The sequence below is a fragment of the Camelus bactrianus genome, chromosome 10, assembly GCF_048773025.1.
Source record: "Camelus bactrianus isolate YW-2024 breed Bactrian camel chromosome 10, ASM4877302v1, whole genome shotgun sequence".
Taxonomy (NCBI): Eukaryota; Metazoa; Chordata; class Mammalia; order Artiodactyla; family Camelidae; genus Camelus; species Camelus bactrianus.
Window position 1 is genome coordinate 47,094,130 of NC_133548.1, and position 21,585 is coordinate 47,115,714.

The window sequence follows — 21,585 nt, forward strand, 5'->3', positions numbered from 1 at the left end:
AGACCTAAATGTAAGACCTGAAACCATAAAATTCCTAGAAGAGAACACAGACAGAACACCGTTTGACATAAATTATAGCAATATTTTCTTGGATTAGTCTCCTAAGGTAAAAGAAATAAAAGCAAAAATGAACAAATGAGACCTAATTAAACTTAAAAGTTTTTGCACAGCAAAGGAAACCATCAGCAAAATGAAAAGACAACCAACAGAACTGGAGAAAAAACCTGCAAATGATGCTACTGACAAGGGGTTAATAGCCAAATATACAAACAGCTCATACAGCTCAATATCAAAAACAAAACAAAACAAAACAAAAACAAACCCACAGACAATCCAATAAAAAAATGAGCAGAATACTTGAATAGACATTTTTCCAAAGAAAACATACAGATGTCCAAGAGACACATGAAAAGATGCTCAACATCACTATTAGAGAAAGCAAATCAAAATCACAATGAGGTATCACCTCATATCTGTCAGAATGGCTATCATCAAAAAGTCTACAAATAACAAATGTTGGAGAGGATGTGGAGAAAAGGGAACCTTTGTACACTGGGAATGTAAATTGGTGCAGCCACTATGGGAAACAATATGGAGATTCCTTAGAAAACTAAATATATAACTACCATATGATAGATAAATAAATAGATAAACAAGTTCCTACTATATAGCACAGGGAACTATATTCAATATAATTAAAAAGAAGATGAAAATATATATGTATAACTGAATCTCTATGCTGTACACCAGAAACACAACACTGTAAATCAACTATACTTCAATAAAAAAGTCCTAAAAAAATAACTACCATATCATCCAGCAACTTCACTCCTGTGTATATACTACCCCCTAAAAAGAAAACACTAATTCGAAAAGATACATGCACCCCACTGTTCATAGCAGAACTATTTACAATAGCCAAGACATGGAAGCAACCCAACTGCCCATCAACAGACTGGATTAAGAAGATGTAGTATATATACAATGGAATATTACTCGGCCACAAAAAGAACAAAATACTGCTATTTGCAGTTGTGCTGATAGATCTAGAGAATATTAAGCTGAGTGAAATAAGTCAGAGAAAGATAAATGATATATGCTATCACTTATATGTGGAATCTAAAAAAATAATACAAATGAATACATATACAAAACAGAAACAGACTCACAGATATAGAAAACAAACCTATGGTTACCAAAGGGGAGAGAGAAGTGGGGAGGGACAAATTAGGGGTATGGGATTAACAGATACAAATTAGCATAAAATAAATAAACAACAAGGATATACTGTCTATCACAGAGAATTATATCCATTATCTTGTAATAAACTATAGTGGAATATAATCTGCAAAAAATACTGAATCACTATGCTGTACACCTGAAATTAACACACTATTGTAAACTACACATCAATAAAAATATAAATTAAAGGTTTTTGTTCATATTATATTAATATAGTAAAAAGTAGATGGTTTTTTAAGAAGTATCAGAATGGTGTTTAGACAGCATTTAGGTAGTGGGAATGAGCTGACAGAGTGTTGCTACCAAAAGGGCAGTGCTGAGCAGACTGCCACCTACAGGTCTGACATTACTGAATCTTCTAATTTTTTGATGAGACTTCTGGAAGGGGTTAAGATTTCAGTGATGCCATTATTCAAAGAGAATTTAAGCCCTTGGTGAAGGTTTTATAATGACCATGCCAAAGTTTCCTTGGATCACAGAGAAGAGACCCTACCTAAACAAAGATGTCTTTACAGTTTGGAGCTCACCAGCACACCCTTCTCTTTGGGCCTCTAAAACCGTGTGGTCCCTCCAAGCAAAAGTGGAAAGCAGTAGGAATTCAAATTCCATAGGTGACACTAGGATTTACTCTTGGTGTTGTACATGCCATGGGTTTTGACGCATGTATGTAATATGCCCACCATTATCATACAGAATAATTTCACTGCTCTAAAAACCTGTGCTCCACCTATTTATCTGTCCCCAACTCAAGCTCCTGGCAACCACTGGGGTTTTATTCTCTCCACAGTTTTGCCTTTTCCAGAATGGAATCATACAGTATATAGCCTTTTCAGATTGGCTCCTCTCACTTAGTAATATAAATTTATGTTTTCTCCATGTCTTTTTCTGGCTTGGTGACTCATTTCTTTTTAGTGCTGAATAATATTCCATTGTCTTGATGTACCACTGTTTGCTTATCCATTTGCCAATTGAAGAATATCTTGGTTGTTTCCAAGTCTTGGCAACTATGAATAAAGCTCCTATAAACATTTGTGTGCAGGTTTTTGTGTGGACATAAGTTTTCCACAAATTTGGTAAATGTCAATGAGTAAAACTATAGGATTTTATGGTAAATTTTATTTAGTTTTGTAAGAAATCACCAAACTGTCTTCTGAAGTGGTTATTGTGCATTCCCACCAGCAATGAATGAAACTTCACGCTGTACCACATCCTTGTCAACATTTGGTGTAGTCAGTGTTCTGGATTTTGGCCGTTCTAATAGGTGTGAAGTGGTTACCTCATTGTTGCTTTAATTTGCAGTTCCCTGATGACATATGATGTTGAACATCTTTTCATATGCTTATTTGCCATCTGTATACCTTCTCTGGAGAGGTATCTGCTCTGATCTTTTGTCCACTTTGTAATTTGGCTGTTCATTTTCTTATTGTTGAGTTTTAAGAGTTCCTTGTTTATTTGGGATACCAGTCCTTCACCAGATGTGTTTTGCAAATATTTTCTCTCAGCCTATGGCTTGTCTTCTCATTCTCTTGACATTTAACTTTAACACATTAAAAAAACTTATTTTCTAAAGGATTTTTCTTTGAATTGAGGTATAGTTTTTTGACATAAAAATTGAGATAATTCACACCATAAAATTTATCCTTTTTTAATATTTTTTATTGAGTTATAGTCATTTTACAATGTTGTGTCAAACTCCAGTGTAGAGCACAATTTTTCAGCCATACATAAACATACATTCATTATCACATTCCCTTTCGCTGTGAGCTACCACAAGATCTTGTATATATTTCCCTGTGCTATACAGTATAATTTTGTTTATCTATTCTACATTTTGAAATCCCAGTCTGTCCCTTCCCACCCCCCGCCCCCTTGGCAACCACAAGTTTGTACTCTATGAGTCCATTTCTGTTTTGTATGTATGTTTTGTTTAGATTCCACATATGAGTGATCTCATATCGTAATTTTCTTTCTCTTTCTGGTTTACTTCACTTAGAATGGCATTCTCCAGGAATATCCATGTTGCTGCAAATAGCGTTATGTTGTTGGTTTTTATGGCTGAATAGTATTCCATTGTATAAATATACCACCTCTTCTTTATCAAGTCATTTGTTGATGGACATTTAGACTGTTTCCATGTCTTGGCTATTGTAAACAGTGCTGCTATGAACACTGGGGTGCAGGGGTCATTTTGAAGTAGGGTTCCTTCTGGATTTATGCCCAGGAGTGAGCCCTAGTCTTTTGAGGAATCTCCATACTGTTTTCCACAGTGACTGCACCAGACATAAAATTTACCCTTTAAAGTGTACAATTCAGTAGTTGGACAAAGTTGTGCAACCATGAGACTATCACCATTATGTTAATTCCATAACATTTTCATCACTCCAAAAGAACTCCTGTATCTATATATAGGGTATGTGTATGTATGTGTGTATATATATATACATATATATATATATATATATATGTATATATATATATGTATATATGTATATATATATATGTATATATGTATATATATACACTATAACTGGCTTCATTTAGAGTGTTTTCAAGGTTCATCCATGTTGTAGCATGAGTCAGTACTTCATTCCTTTTATAGCTAAACATTCTATTGTATGGATACACCACTTTTTGTTTATTCAGCTTTTTGTTTATTCATTCAGTGGTTTGATGGACATTTGGGTCCTTTCCACTTTTTGGCTTTCTGAACATTCGTGCAACAAGTTTTTGTGTGGGCATATGTTTCATATCTCTTGGGTGTATATTTAGGAGTAGAATTGCTGGAACATATGGAAACTCTGTCTGATCTTTTAAGGGACTGCTAGGCTCTTTTCCAAAGTGGTTGTATCATTTTACATTTCCATTTTCTCCACATCCTCACCAACACTTGTTATTGTTTATCTTTTTGATTATAGCCATTCTAGGGGGTGTGTAGTAGTATCTCATGGCTTTGGTTTGCATTTCCCTGATGGCTAATGATATGCTTATTAGCCATTATTGTATCTCCTTTAGGGAAATGTCTATTCAGATCCTTCCCTATTTTAAATTAAAGTGTCGTTTTTATTGTTGAGTTGTAAAAGTTTTTTATTTACTCAAATACTAGAGAGGCCAAAGAAGAATAGGTGTTTTGGAAGAAGTGCAGTTACTGTTGATAAAATTTAGATGTGACTATGATGACATAGGTGACTGAGGTGGGCAGGGGCAGAAAAAGATCACTGTGAGCAAAGCAGGGTGTTGAGTAAATCATTCACAGGAAGTTGAAGCCATCAAGGACGATGGTATGTGTTAAAGAAGGGAGAAAGTGATGGGGGACTAAAATCTTCCTCGTATGAGGGACAGTTATTGAGAGATCAGTAGGTACTGCAATGACAGAAGGGCTAGAATATATAGTCAAACTGCTGAATTAAAAAAAGCTAGGAGGAAGGAAGAACAATAATCACAGAGAAGCAGTGGGGGCTCACTTCCTTTTTTTTTTTTTTTGCTAAGTTTCCCCTGTAAGCTCATTTCAGTAGCCCTTGTTTTCCTAAAGGTTCCTTGGGAAAACCTGGTTATGGGAATATCCTTACAGAACAGTTCTGTTTGCTTCTGTAGGATCCTATAGGCTTCACTGGGCCAGGACCAGCTTTTTGTTAGTTTTTCATCTTGAGATTCCAGTAACATTCAGGTATTGTGAATTTGGACCACACTCTCACAAACAAAAAGTTTATTAGTTTCTTCGTAGATGATTCTACTTACAAGCTTGTCAGACTTTCTTGTATTTCCTACTGATTCCCAGGTCCATGAGTAGTGTTCTTCTAGTCTTCATTTCACAAGTGGTTTCTGAGACTTCTATTTCAATGGTGAAGCTCTAGCATTCATTCATTAGGCCTATATCTTGGTTCCAAGTCTCTATGAACTCTTTGACCTTCACACTCACACATTGTCTGACTTTTGGGTTCCCATTAATTTCTGGCACCTTGAGATTTCCCATTTTTAGTTTCAAGTTCAGTTGTGTGTCAAATTTTTTTCTTTTGATTACATAACATTCAGTATTTCTGTATTTGAGATGGGAAGGGAGTTTGCCTGGAACTATTCTGTTGTATATTGGTCAGAAGTGACCCTAAACCATTCTGCATAATGCAGTCAAAGGGTCTTTTAAAAACATAAATACGGTTATTTTATTCCCTTAGCATGGCATTCAGGAAATCAGGACACTTGCCTCTCTAGCTTCATTTCCCACCATTGTCTCTTCTCCACACTCATGTACAGCCTCTACACTCCAGTCAGACACTAACTCTTCTTTCTGTTCTCTCCAAATTGTATTTAGGCTGTGTGTTGATGGTAGTTAAATTTATCCCCTAGTTTAGCATACTTTCCAGCATGGTATCAAGATGTAGTTAACTGACAGGCGTAGTAATTTTTATCTCCTAGATTCAGAAAATAGTAGCTCCATATGGTGAAGCCAGTGGACACTGCAGTGTAACATGACTTTAATTTTAAATTAAAAATGCTGTCGAATCTAATTGTTTGCATTGAATTGTATATTAATTTAAGAGTTGACATTTTAGAGATATTAAGTCATCCTTTCCAAGAACCTGGTATGTCTTTTCATTTGTCAGATCTTGTTTTATGCCTTTCAATATGATTTTCTATAATTCTGAATAGGGAACACATTAATATGCTCTAAAATTTAATTTAAAAGTATAAAAATGAAGATAGTGAATTAAACTTTCCATTGCTGTCTCCCCCCTACCCAACTCCTCTCTTTCAGAGATATTTTATGTACATATGAGCAGATACATACACCTATTTATTGCAGTTGTGAATGGAATACTTTTGTTATTGTTTCTAGTGGATTATTGCTAGAATTAAAAGATACTGATTTTTGTACATGTATCTTTTATTTAGACGCTTACCAAATTTCCTTATTAATGCTAATATAGGTTTTACTATGACCTCTTAGATTTCCTAAACACACAGTAACATATCAGCAAAACAAAATAATTTATCTTTTTCCAATATTTATACCAATTATTTTCTTGCCTAATTGCTTTCACCTAAATTTTCAAAGCCGTGTTGAATCTTGTCATATTTCAGACTTTAATAGAAGTATCTTTAGTATTTGTAATTTAAAGTCTTTGCTGTTGATTTTTGATGAATAGTTTCTTTTCTTTTTACTTAGAACTTTATCATATCATACTTAAGACTGGAAAATTTTATCAAATGCTTTTTCAGCATATACTGATAAAATGTCTTATCTCCTTTCATTAAAAAAACTGTTTTGAAGTAATTTTAGACTTACAGAAAAGCTGCAAAAACAATACAAAGAATTCCTGCATACCTTTTACTCAGATTTCCCCAAAGTTAATACTTTACTTTTGTTTTATCATTCTGTGTATTTTTCTGTGTGTGTGTATACACATGTAGGTGCATGTGTGTATAGTTTCCTGAAACATTTGCTAATTGTCTATCTTTAATTCTAAATATTTCAAAGTATATTCTCTAAAAACAAGGATATTCTTACATAATCATGTATTATCAAAATAGTAAAATTAACATTAATATTAATCTACAGATATTTAAATACTTTTTAAGTTCTCGATGTCGTGGATTATATTAATAAATCTCCTGATGCTTAGGCTTGTACTGCTGAAATATAATCACAGTGCACAATTCAACTTAATTTTATTTGGAATTTTTGCATTTATAGTCATAGACGAGATGGCATTATTTTTGGCAATTTATCAGGTTTGAGCATTAATCTTACGCTGGCCTTTAAAAGTCAAATGAACATCTTCCATCTTTTCCCGTGATCTGAAGCAGTTCATATAGTAATTATACTCATCTATTTTTTGGGCTGGGTGATGGTTACAGTGGTGTTCACTTTGTGATAGCTCACTGAACTGTGCGCTTGTAATCTGTGCACTTTTCCATATATATTTCAATTTAAAAAGTTTAAATGAATGCAATTAAAGCACCTCTCCAATTTCTCCTTTTGGTAACGTTAACTGGTCTACTCAAACTATGTCTTGGGTCAGTGTTTGCTTGGAAATGATCTATCAGCTTTGTTTCCAAAATTGTGGCCACAGAGTTCTCCTAATATTATTTTAAATTCTTCCACATATATGGTTACATCTGATTTCTCATGCCTAACCTTGTTTTGGTTTTTGCTTTGCTCTTTTTCCCTTTATCAGGCTGAGGAGGTTTTATCTATTTTATTGGTGTTTTCAAAAAGAATCATTTTCTATTTATCCTTTCTTTTTTTCATTCCTACTTAACTTCAGGTTTTATCTTTAATTGATCCATTTTCTGTTCACTTATGGTTTAAATGTGTTTTTTTCCCTCAATTTCTAAAACAATCACTACACATCTTTGAGTTTTTCCTTTTGAACAATAAAGATGTTACATTTTCATTTCAGTCCAGCCTCATGCATTCCTGGATACTCAGTAAGTTATCTGGGTCTTACTTTTTCCCCATTCGCTCAGGGTCTGGCAGGTCCTGGCCACAAGGACATGACAAACTTGTGCTCAGTGAACAAATAATACTGTTTTTATCCTGGGACTCACTATGAAGATCTGTGTTCACTGCAGGGCCCACCATCCAAATATGTGGAGCAGCCATCATGTGATGGTTCTGTGCCAGCTTCTATGAATAGGATAGTGAGTAGAATAATTGGGTATCTGCCCTCTTGGATCTTACACTCTAATGACAAAGACAGACATAGAACAAGTAATGCAGGTGAGCTGAGTACTCCATCTAGAAGGCTATGGAAGTGTAAGGTAGGGGTCCAACAACACCTCGCAGGTCTAGCTAAGAATCCCTAGAAGAAGTGATACTCAAGTTCCTCATAATCTGAGGGTATTCCCTGTCCCCTCTCTTCCCCTCAGAAAGGCGGCCATTGGGTTTTCTTGTATAAAAGTTATCTGGTTTTGAGTTATATGCCTGCTGCTCCTGGCCACAGTTGATTGACCCAAGGGACTGACAGCCAGGCATAAGAACTTTATCCAACAGGAATGTTCCATACATCCATACATACAGGATGGTCACTGACTGACTGAATTAGAGCCTCTAAGGGAAGTCTGAACAAAAAACAGAGTGAAAGGAGAAGAAACAGAGACAGCAGGAGAGGGAGAAGCAGAAAAAGGACAGTAAAGTCATAATAATGGCACGTCACAAACCCTTTGATACTGGATCAGAACTGCAGGCATCAATATGGACTCATGGTTTTTAATAACGTACTGATGGACAGATACAATAATAAATTCAGTTGTGTGGTGATACATATGTTAACATACACACATATATTTCTCAGCTCTTTGTGCTGAAAGGGCCTAGAAGCAATGACACTCCAGTAGCAACGAATACCCACCTAGTACCCAAATCTTGGTTTCTAACTACCATCCTCAAGTAAAAGGAACCTGGAGCTCCTTAGGAAAATGGCTGATGTCAGGGCTGGGACAAAAAAATATGAGTGAGTTTGGAACATCTTGTGGTGCCAGAAAGTAAGGAAATATTGAAAAAAAAAATGATGAAGCAATGTTGAAACAACACAGGAGCCAACTTAAGAGTTCCCAATGACCAAATCTAGGCCAATATGAGCAACAAAACAAACTACATTAGTGTTAGATTATAAACCATGGACTAAAATATGCTCGTTTATACTGATATACATTATTGAATAAACAAGCAGAGGAAAAGAGACAGCTGTTCCCTACAGTAGAATACCAATAGATATAGATGGATAAGCAAACAGAAAGTCATCATTAGGCAAATACAACATTAATGCTTGTTATAAGCAAGAACTGTTGATGAATGCTGAAGTCAGTGGGCAAAATTTAAGGATAAATAAGATATTTGTATAATGTCAAAGTATCTTCCCATGAGATTCTTAATTATTTCAAAGAGGAAATTAGTAACCTTATAGTGGAGAACCTGGTATACACAACCTCAGCCATGTGCCCCTTGCTATGAGGCACTAGGAAGGGCACAACATCACTTCTGGGCTAGTCTTGCCCAAAACGTAGACATTCAATCTAATCATGTGAAAACAGCAGACACACCAAAATTAAGGGAAATTCTACAAATTAACTGACTTGGACATTGCAAAACTGTCACGGTCATAAAAGGCAAAGAAAGATGCAGGAATTGTCACAGGCTGAAGGAGATGAAGGAAACACAACAAAATGCAACTAAGTTTCTGGATTGGATCATGGACCAGAAAAAGGTTATCAGTGGGGAAAATGGTGAAATGTGAATGTCTACAGGTTAGTTAGGAGTATTGTATTATGGTAATTTCGTGGTTTTAATAATTATACTATAACTTAATAATTATTTAAGACATTAACATCAGGAGAAGCTAGGTGAAGCTGCATAGGAACTCAACTACTTCTGCAACTTCCTGTAAGTCTAAAATTATTTCAGAGTAAGTAAAAAAAAATTAATAAAAAATTTTAAAAAGGCATTCACTAAGGTAAGAAGCAGCACAAATCCTTGAGGGGCTGGACAGTGACTGCTAAAGCATCTGCTGGGAGCCCATGTTCTGGTTCTGACTGCCTCAGACCCACCATGCTGTCATCACATTCTCCCATCACCCAAAAGACTTTTGATTCCTGCCCCCATTTTCTGCTTCTTGAAAGAGATTTTCTAACACCAAAAGAGGGTTCCAAAATGGCCCCGCAGGGGGAGGGTGATGGGGTGGTCATCAATGATGGCTACTGCAGAGGATGCTCCAGGATGCACCAAGCCTTTCTGTGCCCTGCTAAGCTGAGGCTGAAACATATCTGGTCTGTGGAATGTCCTTGGGGGATGGCGTGCAGACCCCTGCTTAGTGACTAACATGCAGACTGCATAGGGGTGCTGTTTATTCCAGGCTCACTTACCTGGGACCACAGCATAGATGGGGCTGAGGCAGACTCCATGGCCATCTGGGCAGAGCCTAACCCCACAATCCGTTCCTCTATAGCTCCCCAGTGTCTATGCTATTAGTCTCCTGAAGGAGGCCCCATAGAGCTGAGCTTGCTTGGTCACTGAGCACTTCTGTTCAGTTCCAGTATAGTGCCCCAGTCAGCCTTCCTCCTAAAGGTGCCCTATTCTGGCCTAGTTCCAAGGCTGGAGAAACATGGTTTGGTCTGAGAAATAGCAGCTATGACATGGCAGTGGGAGACGGAAGGGTTCTGTGAGTCCCTTCCCCTTGGAATTTTAGGCATGGGAAAGAGGAAGCTATGGCCTAAAGGCAGAACCTCTGTGCCTGGGTCTCTGCCCTCTTTTACTCCCAGTTGAGACATTCTGGGGACTCAGTTGCATGAAGACCAGCAGAGGGTGGCAGCTCAAGCCTGGTCTCTTTTCCCAGCCAGTTCTGTTCTTAGCTGCCATACTTCTGAGCTTCCAGGAAACAAGATAAAGCCCCAGAGACTCTGGGACATGGGGATCACCCTGAAGGACAGAGATAAGGGACCTCTCTCTTCTCCCTGCCTTGAAGGGGATGGAGGGACAGCTCCTCTCCCAGAGACCTGTTAGCACATTTGGGGCTTACAACAAAGGGGCCAGAGGAGGGCAGAATTTCTGCTTTTGACTTTGGGGCTGAGAAGGGGTCTTTCAGGGCCTGTGAGGAAGTAAGAGGCCTTAGGCTGGATGGAGAGGAGTGAGAGGCATGAAGAGAAGGTAGGCTGGTTACCATGCTACAGCCGAGGGGCTTTTATTGGGTGTTGAGGGCACATATAGGCAGGTAGGCAGATGCTAGAGGGTGTGGCACACCTTCTCAGGGTGTAGTGGTGCCTGTATGTCCAGTTTGTGGGTCTTGCTGTCCTTATCAATGATCTCCAGCCGCAGCTTGGGTGGCCGCTTCTCGGCCTGGGGTGAGGGCAGTTCAGGGCTCTTGAGTAGCTGCTTGTCTGAGTCCTCGACAGTGATGCGTAGCGTGCAGCCCCCTGGCAGCAAGTCCTGCTCATAGGCAGCTGCCAGCTGGTTCACTACACGGCGCTCCACCTGCAGGCGGTAAGGAAAGTGGTCGTCACTGCCAAAGCCTGGAGGCCCGGTTCTATCACTTACTGCTCAGGCAGGTACTTACTCAAAGCTTCAATTTTCTCATCTGCAAAGGGCTAACAGCGCATAGCTTGCAGGACTGCGCTAATGACTGAGTAATGGCTCGGGTTCCCAGTTCAGTACCCCATGCGGGTAGGGGTGCATACTCAGTTACCTCCAGGATAGAGGTTTTACTTAACCACACTGTTTTCGGTTCTGAAGGGACATCTGCTCTGGGTAAGAAAAATTCCAGTCTGTCTGGACAGGCTGCAAGCACAGGGAATGGATCTGAGGCACCAGGGAGGGAGGTGTGGCAGTGCCTCACTTCTCTCAGGCTCCTGTGCTCACCTCATGCTTGATGGAGCGGGCGCCATAGTGCACGTTGTAGCCGTCGACCAACACATCCGCCACCTCGCGGTCCCAGAGTAGTGTGATGTTGTGCCTTTGCTTGGCCTGAGATAGGTCAGATAGGAGCATGCCTGCATGTGGCCCAGGGCTTAACATCTCTCTGCTCTCTGGCCTGAGCCTGTGAGATACTGTGTGCCCCAGGGCCACTGGTCCCACACTTCTGTGCTCCATCTTTTGGGGGGTGGGGTGCTCCCGGCCCAGGGTTCTCTGACTTACAGTGGGCAGATGTCCCGCCCCAACCCACAGGCAGTTCCCTCTCTTACTCTCTTGGCCCAGAAGTTCAGTTCCTTGTTGACGAGTTGGATGAGCTCTGAGTGGCAGAAGGGGAGGAAGTAGACGATTTCATTGATCCGTCCCAGAAACTCATCCCTTCGGAAGTGAGCCTGCAGGGCCAGGTTAGGGATGGGGTGAGCTCAGTGACCCAGAATGGGTAAGGAATTACTGGACCCCACTGGGGAATATGTGGGATGGGGGGCTTCCATATCTTCACAATGGCTAAGGGGATCCCCCCAACCTGAGGCTCCAGCAGGAAAGACAAAGAACTCTTACTTTCAGGATGGGGCGAATCACATTCTCCTTGAAGTTCTTTGAGATGGTGATCTTGTCACTAATCTGGACATCCCCTGTAGAGACAGTACCAAAAACTGCCTACTTGCCACACCTGGGGACCTTTGGGAGCTGTGCCCACTGCTTGGCTCCACCCATGAAAGAAGTTCCAGTCCTGCCCCTGATGGTCTGTGTGATCCTGGTCAAGGTCTCAGGCTCTCTGGGCCTTGGCCTTCTCTTCACCTGCACAATGAGAAGACTGGACTGGGTACTTTCTAGGCCCGTTCAGTGCTTATGAACTGGCAGGAACTGTATGAAGGAGGAAAGGGGATAGGAGAAGAGTCAGGACCAAGACTTGAGTTCTGACTTATAAGAAGGGGACTGGAGGGTTCAATCCTAAATAGAAAGAAAGGTGACAGACTCGGCTCCCTGCCTCACACAGTCCTCCTTTCCAGCACTCTCCAGGGCTCACCTATGTAGGAAGCTTCCCTGGCTGAAAAAGGCTGTGCCCACCCCATACAATTTCTGATCTGTTGTCCGGTTGTTGCACCAAAGTGTCTCTATCTGTTGAGTGTGTCTCCTCAGTCCCCTTAGACCCTGTCTTCTTCCTGGCCCCTTGCCCTGGGGTGGCTCTGTCCATTCCTTTGTCTGGAGCCCTCCTGTCACTCAAGAGACTTGAGGCTTTCTCAAGGAAGTGAGGGCACTGTCTGTCTGTCTCCCTCTACTATCTGGTAGGATGCATGGTGTCTGCTCAGGGCCAGCTGGGGACAAAGATGCCTACCAGGACCCTTGCCTGGCTCCAGGATCCCAATGCCATCCTTGCCCCCAGGAGACATGCTGGCGGTCTGGTCACTTGCCCAGTTGCCCAGACAGCTCAGGCCAAGTGCCATACCAAGGTTCTCAGCTATCCGGTTATGACTCATCTCCAAAGCCTCCTGCCTCAGCTGGAGCGCATGCTGTGCAATCTCGTCGCTGGCCACGTTGGAGGTCATGATGAAGATGGCGTCCTTGCAGTCGATGGTCTTCCCTTTTCCATCTGTTAGCCGGCCCTGGGAAGGAGCAGTGACAGCATGGTCATGAAGCAGTACGGCTGGGCACCTCTTCCAGGAGGTCTCTCCAGAACTCCTCTGCCTCCCCGTCCCCCTGGCAGAGTCAGCTGCTCCCTTCTCTGGATTCTCTGAGCACTGTTCTCGCACCTGGGCTGCACTGCTCACCAGCTGAGAGTGCCCCCTGGCGAGACTGCACCTGCTGTCTGGCATCTCTCAGGGCACCCAGAAGCCAGCCTGATTACACATGCATCCATCCAACACTCTCTCTTAGAGGCCCACTCTGGGCCAGGCTCTGTGTTGGGGCACTGAGCCTTCGACATGCTCCCAGTCTAGAGAAAGAGTGAAGCCAGGAAACAAACAGTGACAGTTCTGTGGGTTAAGCGTTATGATAAAGAAGCCAGGCTGCTGTAGGAGGTCCCAGGAGGGTATTCTATAGGGCCACTGTGAGGACCAGACACATGAATTGAAACAGGTATAATCACTGCATCTTTGGAGCCATCCTCTAGTCTGGGATAGAAAATAAGATTCTTCCTTTAACCAACTTGAGAAGTTCCCTTGGAATCTTTAGCTCTTTCTAGAAGTGAAGTGACATAGAAGAAAGCATCATTACTAGACACAGATGCACCAAGGAAAGAGAAAAGGGACAACAGCAGACGGAAGAGACAAAAGAATGAGAAAAGTGTAGCTGTCTGGGGCCATTCAGTTCAAGGGCAAGGAACTCTACCCACTCAGCAAGCCTCGATGATGGTACAACCACACTTTGCAGTCATTTACAAAAAAGCAATGATCAGAGCCTCACTGAGAGGAACTGATGGGAGTCTGACTCCGATGTGCACGTCCACTACCCTGCTTAGTGTCTTCTGTGCATTGCTGCACTCTGCCCACTAGAACGTTGCTCTATGAGGGCAGAGGCTGGGTCTTATTCTCACTGGGTCCTAGCGCAGAGTCTTGCATAGCAGGTGTTCAGTAATTGTTTGCTGAATACTTGAATCCTCACAACCACTACAAAGAAACTGAAGCTCAGAGAGGTTAAGTAACTTGTTCAAGGTCTCCCAGCTAGAATATAGTGGAGCTGAGGTTCTACTAAACTGTCTGACCCCAGAACCCACCAGTGTGCCAGGCTACTGGGGTCATACCAACACTGTGGGATAAATAAAGCCTCATGCGATTTTCCTTCCCTAAATAAAAATTTCTCAGAATTCTCCCAAATTCATTTTGCATCCTTTGAGTCTTTGGCAATAAAATGTGTCCCAAAGAGGGAGAGAAGTAATTGGGACAGGTGTGAGGAGAGGCAGATCTGCCTGGGAATTTCTCTGGGTTGCAGACAAAGCACAGATCCTGCCAAATCAGAGAACATGGCTCTGGGAATAGGTCGCTGACCTCAGCCAGTTGGCGCCTGCCTGAACCAGCGATGCTGGGCCCTGCCTCAGCCTCAGCTGGTAACCAATCCTCCTTGAGTGTTTCCCTTTCCTGCTGGTATGGGTCTCACTCAAGGTCAGCCCTTGTTTCTAAAGCCCTCGCAAAGGCAGACCAGCCCTGGCCTTCAGAGGTGAAAAGGGAAGGAATATGCATTAACTGAGCACCTACTGTGTGCTGGGCATGGTACCAAGTGCTTTTATGCCTTGCTTTACACTGGTCCTTGGCACAGGCCTCTCACTAAGTTCCAAGGGGGTCTATTCAAAAGAGGCCTCAAGATCCAGGGCCAGATCACTCTCCTGTCCTGGTCTTGAGTGAGAAGAGGGGAAGGCAAGGGTGCAAGTGGATGTTTTTGAGTGTGGCCATTAGCCTCCCACTTCACCCTTTGCTTATTGGTTACAACATAACAGAATCCACTGAGGGTAATTCTAGTTTTGGGGACCTGTTCTGCATGTGTGTGATGTACCAAAGTGCATGCAGATGACACCGTGAGCTTGTGCAGAGCTCAACCCCGAGGACTGAGCACACTGCTGCCAAAACAATAACTGTTTCATTCTGAGAGATCAAAGCTCTGCTCATAACTGGGCCTGAGGATGGGTCCCAGGTGGGTGAGGGGAGCAGGTGCAGTGTATGAATGACCCAAGAGGTTACTCTCACAGTGCTCATGTCTCCTTCTCCTCCGAGTCTTTGGCAATAAAATGTGTCCCAAAGAGGGAGCTGTCACTGTCCCACCTTTCAGCAATGACTGCAATGAACACATCTTGGGTGGGGCATGAATGCTCACCCCAGGGTGATAGGGGCTGCTTTCCCACTGCTCCGTCCTTGAAGGGAGGAGTAGGGGTAGCTTCCTGAGGGTCAGACTCATCCTGGGACTCCTGCCCTGTGCTGTAGGCTCTGGGGTCAACTGGGAAGAGACCTGCATTAGCCCTGCTTGGTATTTTGGTGAGAGCATTAGGGATCCTGCTCTTCCAGGTCCAGAATTGGGAGAATCGAGCTAGATATGGGGGGCTTTCCCTATGACCCAAGAATGGATCAGGTACCCTTATAATTCCTACTTATCCTAGAGCAACACTCACTACAGTGGCTGAACTGCTTTTTGCTACCCGTCTGCCCCCTCGCTCACAAACACTGAGGCAGGGACTGTCTATTCTGCCTGGTCCATTCTGCCCTGCACATTTCTCAGTTAGGCTCTGAACTCTCTGGCAATTCCCTCTTTGGCTCCTTCCGGAGAGGCTGCAAGGCTCTGCTTTTCCCTGCTCTTCACTGCATACCATATTCCCACTGTGGTTTCCGTTACCTTCTCTGTGCTAGAGCATTCCTGAACCTCTACTTCCGGTGCAGACCTCTCCTGTGCTCCAGATCTCTCCAACTTATGAGCAGCCTCTTGGACATCTCCATCTGGCTTTGCTCCCAGCATCTCATTTTCAACAATTCCAAACCTCAGCTCCTTACCTTCCTCGCCAACCTGCTGCTCATTCCCCTGCGTTCCCTCCCTCAGCTGAAAGCAGCAGCAGCCACGGGTTAGCCAGGCCAGAAGTCCTGCTGCTGGTCAACCTTGGCCCCTCCATCTCTCCTCCCATCCAATCACTGAGCCCTGCATAGTCAACCTCCCAGGAGCTCTCACTGGTCCCTCTTCTTCCTTCTAGGCCATTCTCCTGCCTACAGGATCTTCATAAAGTGAAAACCTGATCAATATTTCTCTCTTGCTTAAAGTCTTTAAAGGCTCCTTACAATCCACCAAATAAATCCACACTCCTTTCCCTGGCATTTTAACTTGCCTTTGTCTACCTTACCCACCTGATCCCCACCATTCTGCTCTTACTTTCCCTCTGCAGTCAAGCAATACTGAACAGCTGTAGTTCCCCAGATATACCAGGCTGCTTCAAGCCCCTCTGCTTCTGCACATTAGGTGTCTACTGCCGGCCCTCTCCACTCTGTTTACCCGACAAACATTTACTCATCCTTGTAATGTTTGCTGAATTACTGTTAAATTATCTTAGTCTAAAGAGCATTTCCCCTGATGCTGTGGGCTGAGAGTCAGATAAGGTCTCTGTCCTCAAGGAGCAAAAATACATAAATCTGGCTAAGTAAACTCGGATGACAGCTTTGGTCAACGGAACCAAGGGCATAAACATCTGTAGTAGAAACTGTAGTAGGCTGGTGGGGGCTGTAGGAAGGCCTTATTACCAACTCCCAAAGGCAGTCAGCAGTGACAGCAGCAGGGGAGGGGTGACAGGGCTTACACACAGGAGCAGTAAGCATCTAGGTGGGGCTGGTTGTATTTCAGTCAGCAGCTGCCTTTCCTTTTCTGGACCAAGAACCTCTCCAGGGACGTGAGAGGCCAAACAGGCTGCTGCGCTCACCCTCCCTGTGAATGCTTCACTCCAGATCTACCTCTCTCTTTTGGCCCTGGCTGCACGGTAGTTACATTTAAGCTGCAGGCTCTGGAACTGGACTGCCTCTGTTCAAATCCTAGATTCCTTCTTCCCAGCTGTGTGACCACAGGTAAGTTAGTTAATCTCACTTTACTTCAGTTTTTACATCTGTTACATGGAAGTAGTAATACTATTTTCATAGGGTTGTTGGGAGATTAAAGGAATTGATACATGCAAATTTCTTAGGATAGTGCCTAGCACACAAAGTAAAAAACTGTCAACATCTCCTTTCCGCCTGTTTACTAGGCAGGGACTCCCAGAGGGCAGGTTTGGGTCTGGTTCAGAGCTGTGTGCCTGAGTCCTGTTAAGAGGCTAGAATGGAGTGGGAGGTCTCAGAGTACAAGTGCACAGGTGTGGGAAACAGAATATGTGACCTTTGAAGGACTGGTCTTCATTCCTCAGTGGGGGTCTGTGGACAGGGAGTAGCTGAGAGGCTGGAAAGACAACAATAAAACTGGGGCAGGGGCAAGGATGCTGGGCTGGGTGGGGAAGGCAGTGGGCAGCTATGGGCACTTTGGAGCTGGGTCTTCCTGGCTTGGTACCTGATATGTTATGTGGTCCAGGGGTGTCCCTTCTTGCATTTCATTAGTGCAGCTGGGACATGGGAAGCAAAACTCCTTTCCATTTTCCCAGCACTGGAGGGGACTAAGTGGAAAGCTGGGCTGGATTCCACCTGGTTATGTGCTGGCTAATCCAGATCCTGCATGGGAGCAGACAGGAGGCCTCATCCCTGGCTCTATAGGGCGCCTGGAAAAGGTGGCAGTCAGCCCCTCCCATGATCATATGCTCTCCCTCCCCAGCTCAAGGTAAGGAGTGGTCCAGATGGGGAGAACTGGGGCTCTGGGACCAGATCTATCTGCAGCCCACTTCTGGCTCCTCCACACAGTAGCTCTGTGGCCCTGGGCAAGTCATTTATAATCTCACTGAACCTCAGTTTCTTCACCTGTAAAAAATGATTTCTTTCTTGCCCAGCTATTGTGATGATTAGCGGTAATGTCTGTAAAGTCTTTAGCACAAAACTATTACCTAGCATGTGCTGAATAAGAGGGAGCTGTTCTCATTTACAGCTCACTCCACCATTTGTGGAGGGAGACTGTCCTTGTTTTTGAGGAGCCTGGAGCTCCTCAGGAGAAAAGGGCACCACCATACCATCATCATCACCATCATAGACAGCGACACATTATTGGCATTTAAACAACTGGTGAAGATGATGGTTGACACACAGGGAGGAGCAGGGGCTGTCTGAGCCAGAAAGGTTCTTGGAGCTTGTCTTGGATCTAGCCTCCCTGTTTGTTGCATGAGGTCCCTGATGCTTAGAGATGGAGCAGAGCTGGAACTAAAAATTCAGGTCTCTCTCCCTCTGGGTTCCTCTGCCCTACTCTGTCTCTGTAGAAGGTAGCCTGGGCAACCACAACATTTCAACTCATGGGCAGTGCTCATCTTCCCTCTCCCTTGGGTGCCCAGTGTGGGCCCTGATCCAGAGAGGAGGTGAAGCCACATCTGCAAAATGACTGAACATACACGTTCAGTTTTTTTATTAAGAGCAGAACGTTGAGAAATGATCAACTCTGGGTCCTTGGGTCCTGGTATTCACAGTGCCCTGTCCCTCCAGCTGTGCACGCCCATCCCCCTCCATCCTGGCCCAAGCTGACTTTCACCTCATCAAACAGCTGCAACATGATGGTGAGCACATCTGGATGGGCCTTGTCCACCTCATCGAAGAGCACCACGGCGTTGGGGCACTGCTTCAGCTTTTTCGTCAGCTGGCCACCCTCCTCGTGGCCGATGTAGCCTGGTGGGGACCCGATAAACTTGGCCACCTGGTAGAAGGAAGGAAATATGTTAGGTAGGCTTTCCTATGCTTTTAGTTTCCAATATGGGGCATGCACAGGAAGGTGGCTTTATATACTGTTAAGACTGCTTGTCTCAACAAAGACAGTTAGGCTGTCTCCTGGGGTGGAAGGAATCTGCTGTGATGGGAGAGCAGATAGATCTTTTCTACATTTATTCTTCAGGGCAAATCCTATGCAAAACAGATCAGTGACCCTGCTGCATACGGATGCTCCCTAAGGACAAATCCCAAGGCTGCTGGAATTATCTCAGGCCCAAATGACAAGTCACATCAAAATACCCAGGCAGAGTCATGTTGACAGCCTCTCCAAACCACACTTCTCCGAGGACTCTCACCTCATGCCGCTCCTGGAACTCAGACATGTCTAGCCTGATGAAACCCTGTATGGAAACAAGCAGGAGTCCATTTGAAGGCAAGAAGGCAAAGGGAAGGGTTAAGGAGGAGAGCATCTCAAATATCTTCCAGGCTTTCAAACCATACCAAGACAAGTTCTCTCTCACTTTCATAATAGTTTTTTTCTGGGTCTTTGCCTCCTTTTCTGTCCACTCATCCCCCATGACTCCCTCATTCCTTACCTATTTAATAAACCCAAGTCATATCCCTGCCCTTCTGAATCTGTCTCAGAATGTCTTTTTAAGGTTTCTGCTGAGCCTGATTACCACATCATCCCCCCACCCATGCCCCCACCTCCCATCCATCCTACATTTCCTGAGGGCATCCTGTGTGTTCTGGGCACTGGAGCGGCTAGCTCTCTGTTCTCTAGGAGCACCCAAGTGGGCCAGGCCGACACAGGGAAAGTCAGTCACCATCAGTGAGGATCATGATGAGATGGAGGGGAGCAACAGACACCCTGACAGCTCCACGGTGCCCTCAACCTTCCAAGTCTGCGTGGGCACAGGCCCCTTTGTTTTAGGTTACTTTTCTGCTCAACTAATAAATCTTTTCATTTATTTACATGTTTTCACTTCATTTAAGAGCTATCCACAATGTAGCCTGCAGCTCTTCTCTCTCCACCTAGGGGTGATTTCCTGGGAAGTGGCCCTTGGGGTGAGGCCCAACCATAATTAGCCTCAGAAGAGAACACCGTCTAGTGCGGGATGTGTGAGTTAACACAAGCCTTTTCATGAGGAATGCAGGGATTCAGGGCATTGTAAGGGCATTCAGAGGTGCCCTGTCTCTCCACCCAGACCAGGGTTCCCCATAGGCTCCCTGGGCTCCTCTCTTAAAGCACACGCACATGGAAGCACATGCTTCTGTCTCACAGACTGCACTCACTGACTATGCTTCTCCTGAGAGCTGAGGAGGAGGGGGCACCAAGGCTCTGAGATGGCAGTAGCTATGTCTGAAATCCAGGCCAAACTCTAGTTCGGCTGCTGGTCAGAAGTTCAGTCTGTGATGTATTCCAGTTTTTTCTGTCCTGTCACTCTGCACCTGAGATACACAGCGGCAGAAAGAGCCCTGGGCTGGCAGTCAGGGGGCTAGGCTTCCAGCCCCAGTTCTCCACGGTCTGTGTGGCTTTGGTCAGGTTGCCTCCCCTTTTGGAGCTGCAGTTTCCTTCCTATGTACACAGGCCCTTATGTCCTCTCCCTGCCTCACCAGAGGCCTGAGGAAAGGAACTAACCCAAGAGGTGTGAAAGGCCATGGACACATTCTTTAGGCCACGTGGGGGTGATCACTGCTCTCAGAACACATCGGGCATTAGCCAGCAAGCATTTTCAGAGGGCCCCAGGCAGTATAGCCAAGAAAAACACAGGCTTCAGGAAGGGTGGGAAGATCGACATGGGGAAGCTGGGAGTGTTGCCCAGAGGGAGCAATGGGCTGGAAGCATGAGATGGGGATCTGATGATAACAGCTAACGCTCACTGGGTGCTTGCTATGTGCCTGGCAATGTCCTAAGCAAGCTATAAAGGGCTTAGAACATGCATAAGTCTATGAGGTAAGAACTATTATCATCTCCACCTTACAGATGAGAAAATTGAGTTACAGATTAAAGTAAATTGCTCAGGGTCACTCCAGCTTGACAATCTGGCTCCAAGCCTGTGTTCTTAGCCACTATACTCTACTGCCTCATGTTTCTTGCTCCACCAACCAGCTGGGCTCTTCGCAGTCTTCATCTGAAGGGTTCTGAGCTTTGTGCCCAGAGCTCATGTCAATCGATGTCCTGAGATACAGGGATACAGACTCCAGTACTTACTTATGCTTACGTCAAATGACCCGGGTTCCTACCCTAGTCCTTCTACCAATTTGCTAATTAACTTTGAACAAGTCTTGGGGCTTGATTTTCTTGGCTGGAATAATTTTGGTTTCATATTATCTTATTTTAGGCAACAATACATTATGACAATAATATCCAACATATATTGATTGCTTACTATGGCCAACAATGGTGTTCAGCATTTTACATCATTCTCTCACTTAACCTTCACAATGATCCAATGAGACAGGCACCATTATTGAACCCATTTTACAAATGAGAAAATTTATGCAAACAGAGACCTCAGCCAACTCCACAGAGTAGCTTAGAGGTGGAATCTGAACCCAGGTAGTTGGATCCAGATCCCTGCTCTTGATCCCTTCACGGTACTGCTGCTATGTCTTCAGTGTTCCACCACCCTACTTCAGGATGAGATCACAGAG

At 43.8% G+C, this 21,585-nt stretch overlaps 1 protein-coding gene and 1 long non-coding RNA gene across 6 annotated transcripts in view; one reads left to right on the plus strand and one right to left on the minus strand.

Moving 5' to 3' along the window:
- Nucleotides 1-10,891: 10,891 nt before the first annotated feature.
- Nucleotides 10,892-21,585, minus strand: part of CLPB (ClpB family mitochondrial disaggregase) — a 236,013-nt gene continuing 225,319 nt past the window's right edge. For all 4 annotated transcript variants that reach the window (XM_074372574.1, XM_045508765.2, XM_010973081.3 and 1 more), the window contains 7 exons: nt 19,284-19,328; nt 18,755-18,916; nt 13,089-13,245; nt 12,200-12,273; nt 11,914-12,033; nt 11,591-11,695; nt 10,892-11,206 (listed from right to left, as the gene is read on the minus strand). In XM_074372574.1, the coding sequence (XP_074228675.1) occupies nt 10,958-11,206; nt 11,591-11,695; nt 11,914-12,033; nt 12,200-12,273; nt 13,089-13,245; nt 18,755-18,916; nt 19,284-19,328 (912 nt within the window). In that variant the 3' untranslated portion in view covers nt 10,892-10,957. The remainder of the gene's footprint in view (nt 11,207-11,590; nt 11,696-11,913; nt 12,034-12,199; nt 12,274-13,088; nt 13,246-18,754; nt 18,917-19,283; nt 19,329-21,585) is intronic.
- LOC141578879 (uncharacterized) overlaps nt 15,944-21,585 on the plus strand; it is a 29,653-nt gene continuing 24,011 nt past the window's right edge. Inside the window, exons 1-4 of one of the 2 annotated variants that reach the window (XR_012509727.1) lie at nt 15,944-17,166; nt 17,730-17,902; nt 18,709-18,942; nt 19,112-19,277. This is a non-coding gene — a long non-coding RNA (uncharacterized LOC141578879). Of the gene's footprint in view, nt 17,167-17,729; nt 17,903-18,708; nt 18,943-19,111; nt 19,278-21,585 lie in introns of those variants that run through there. The other variant, XR_012509729.1, reaches the window with a different exon arrangement.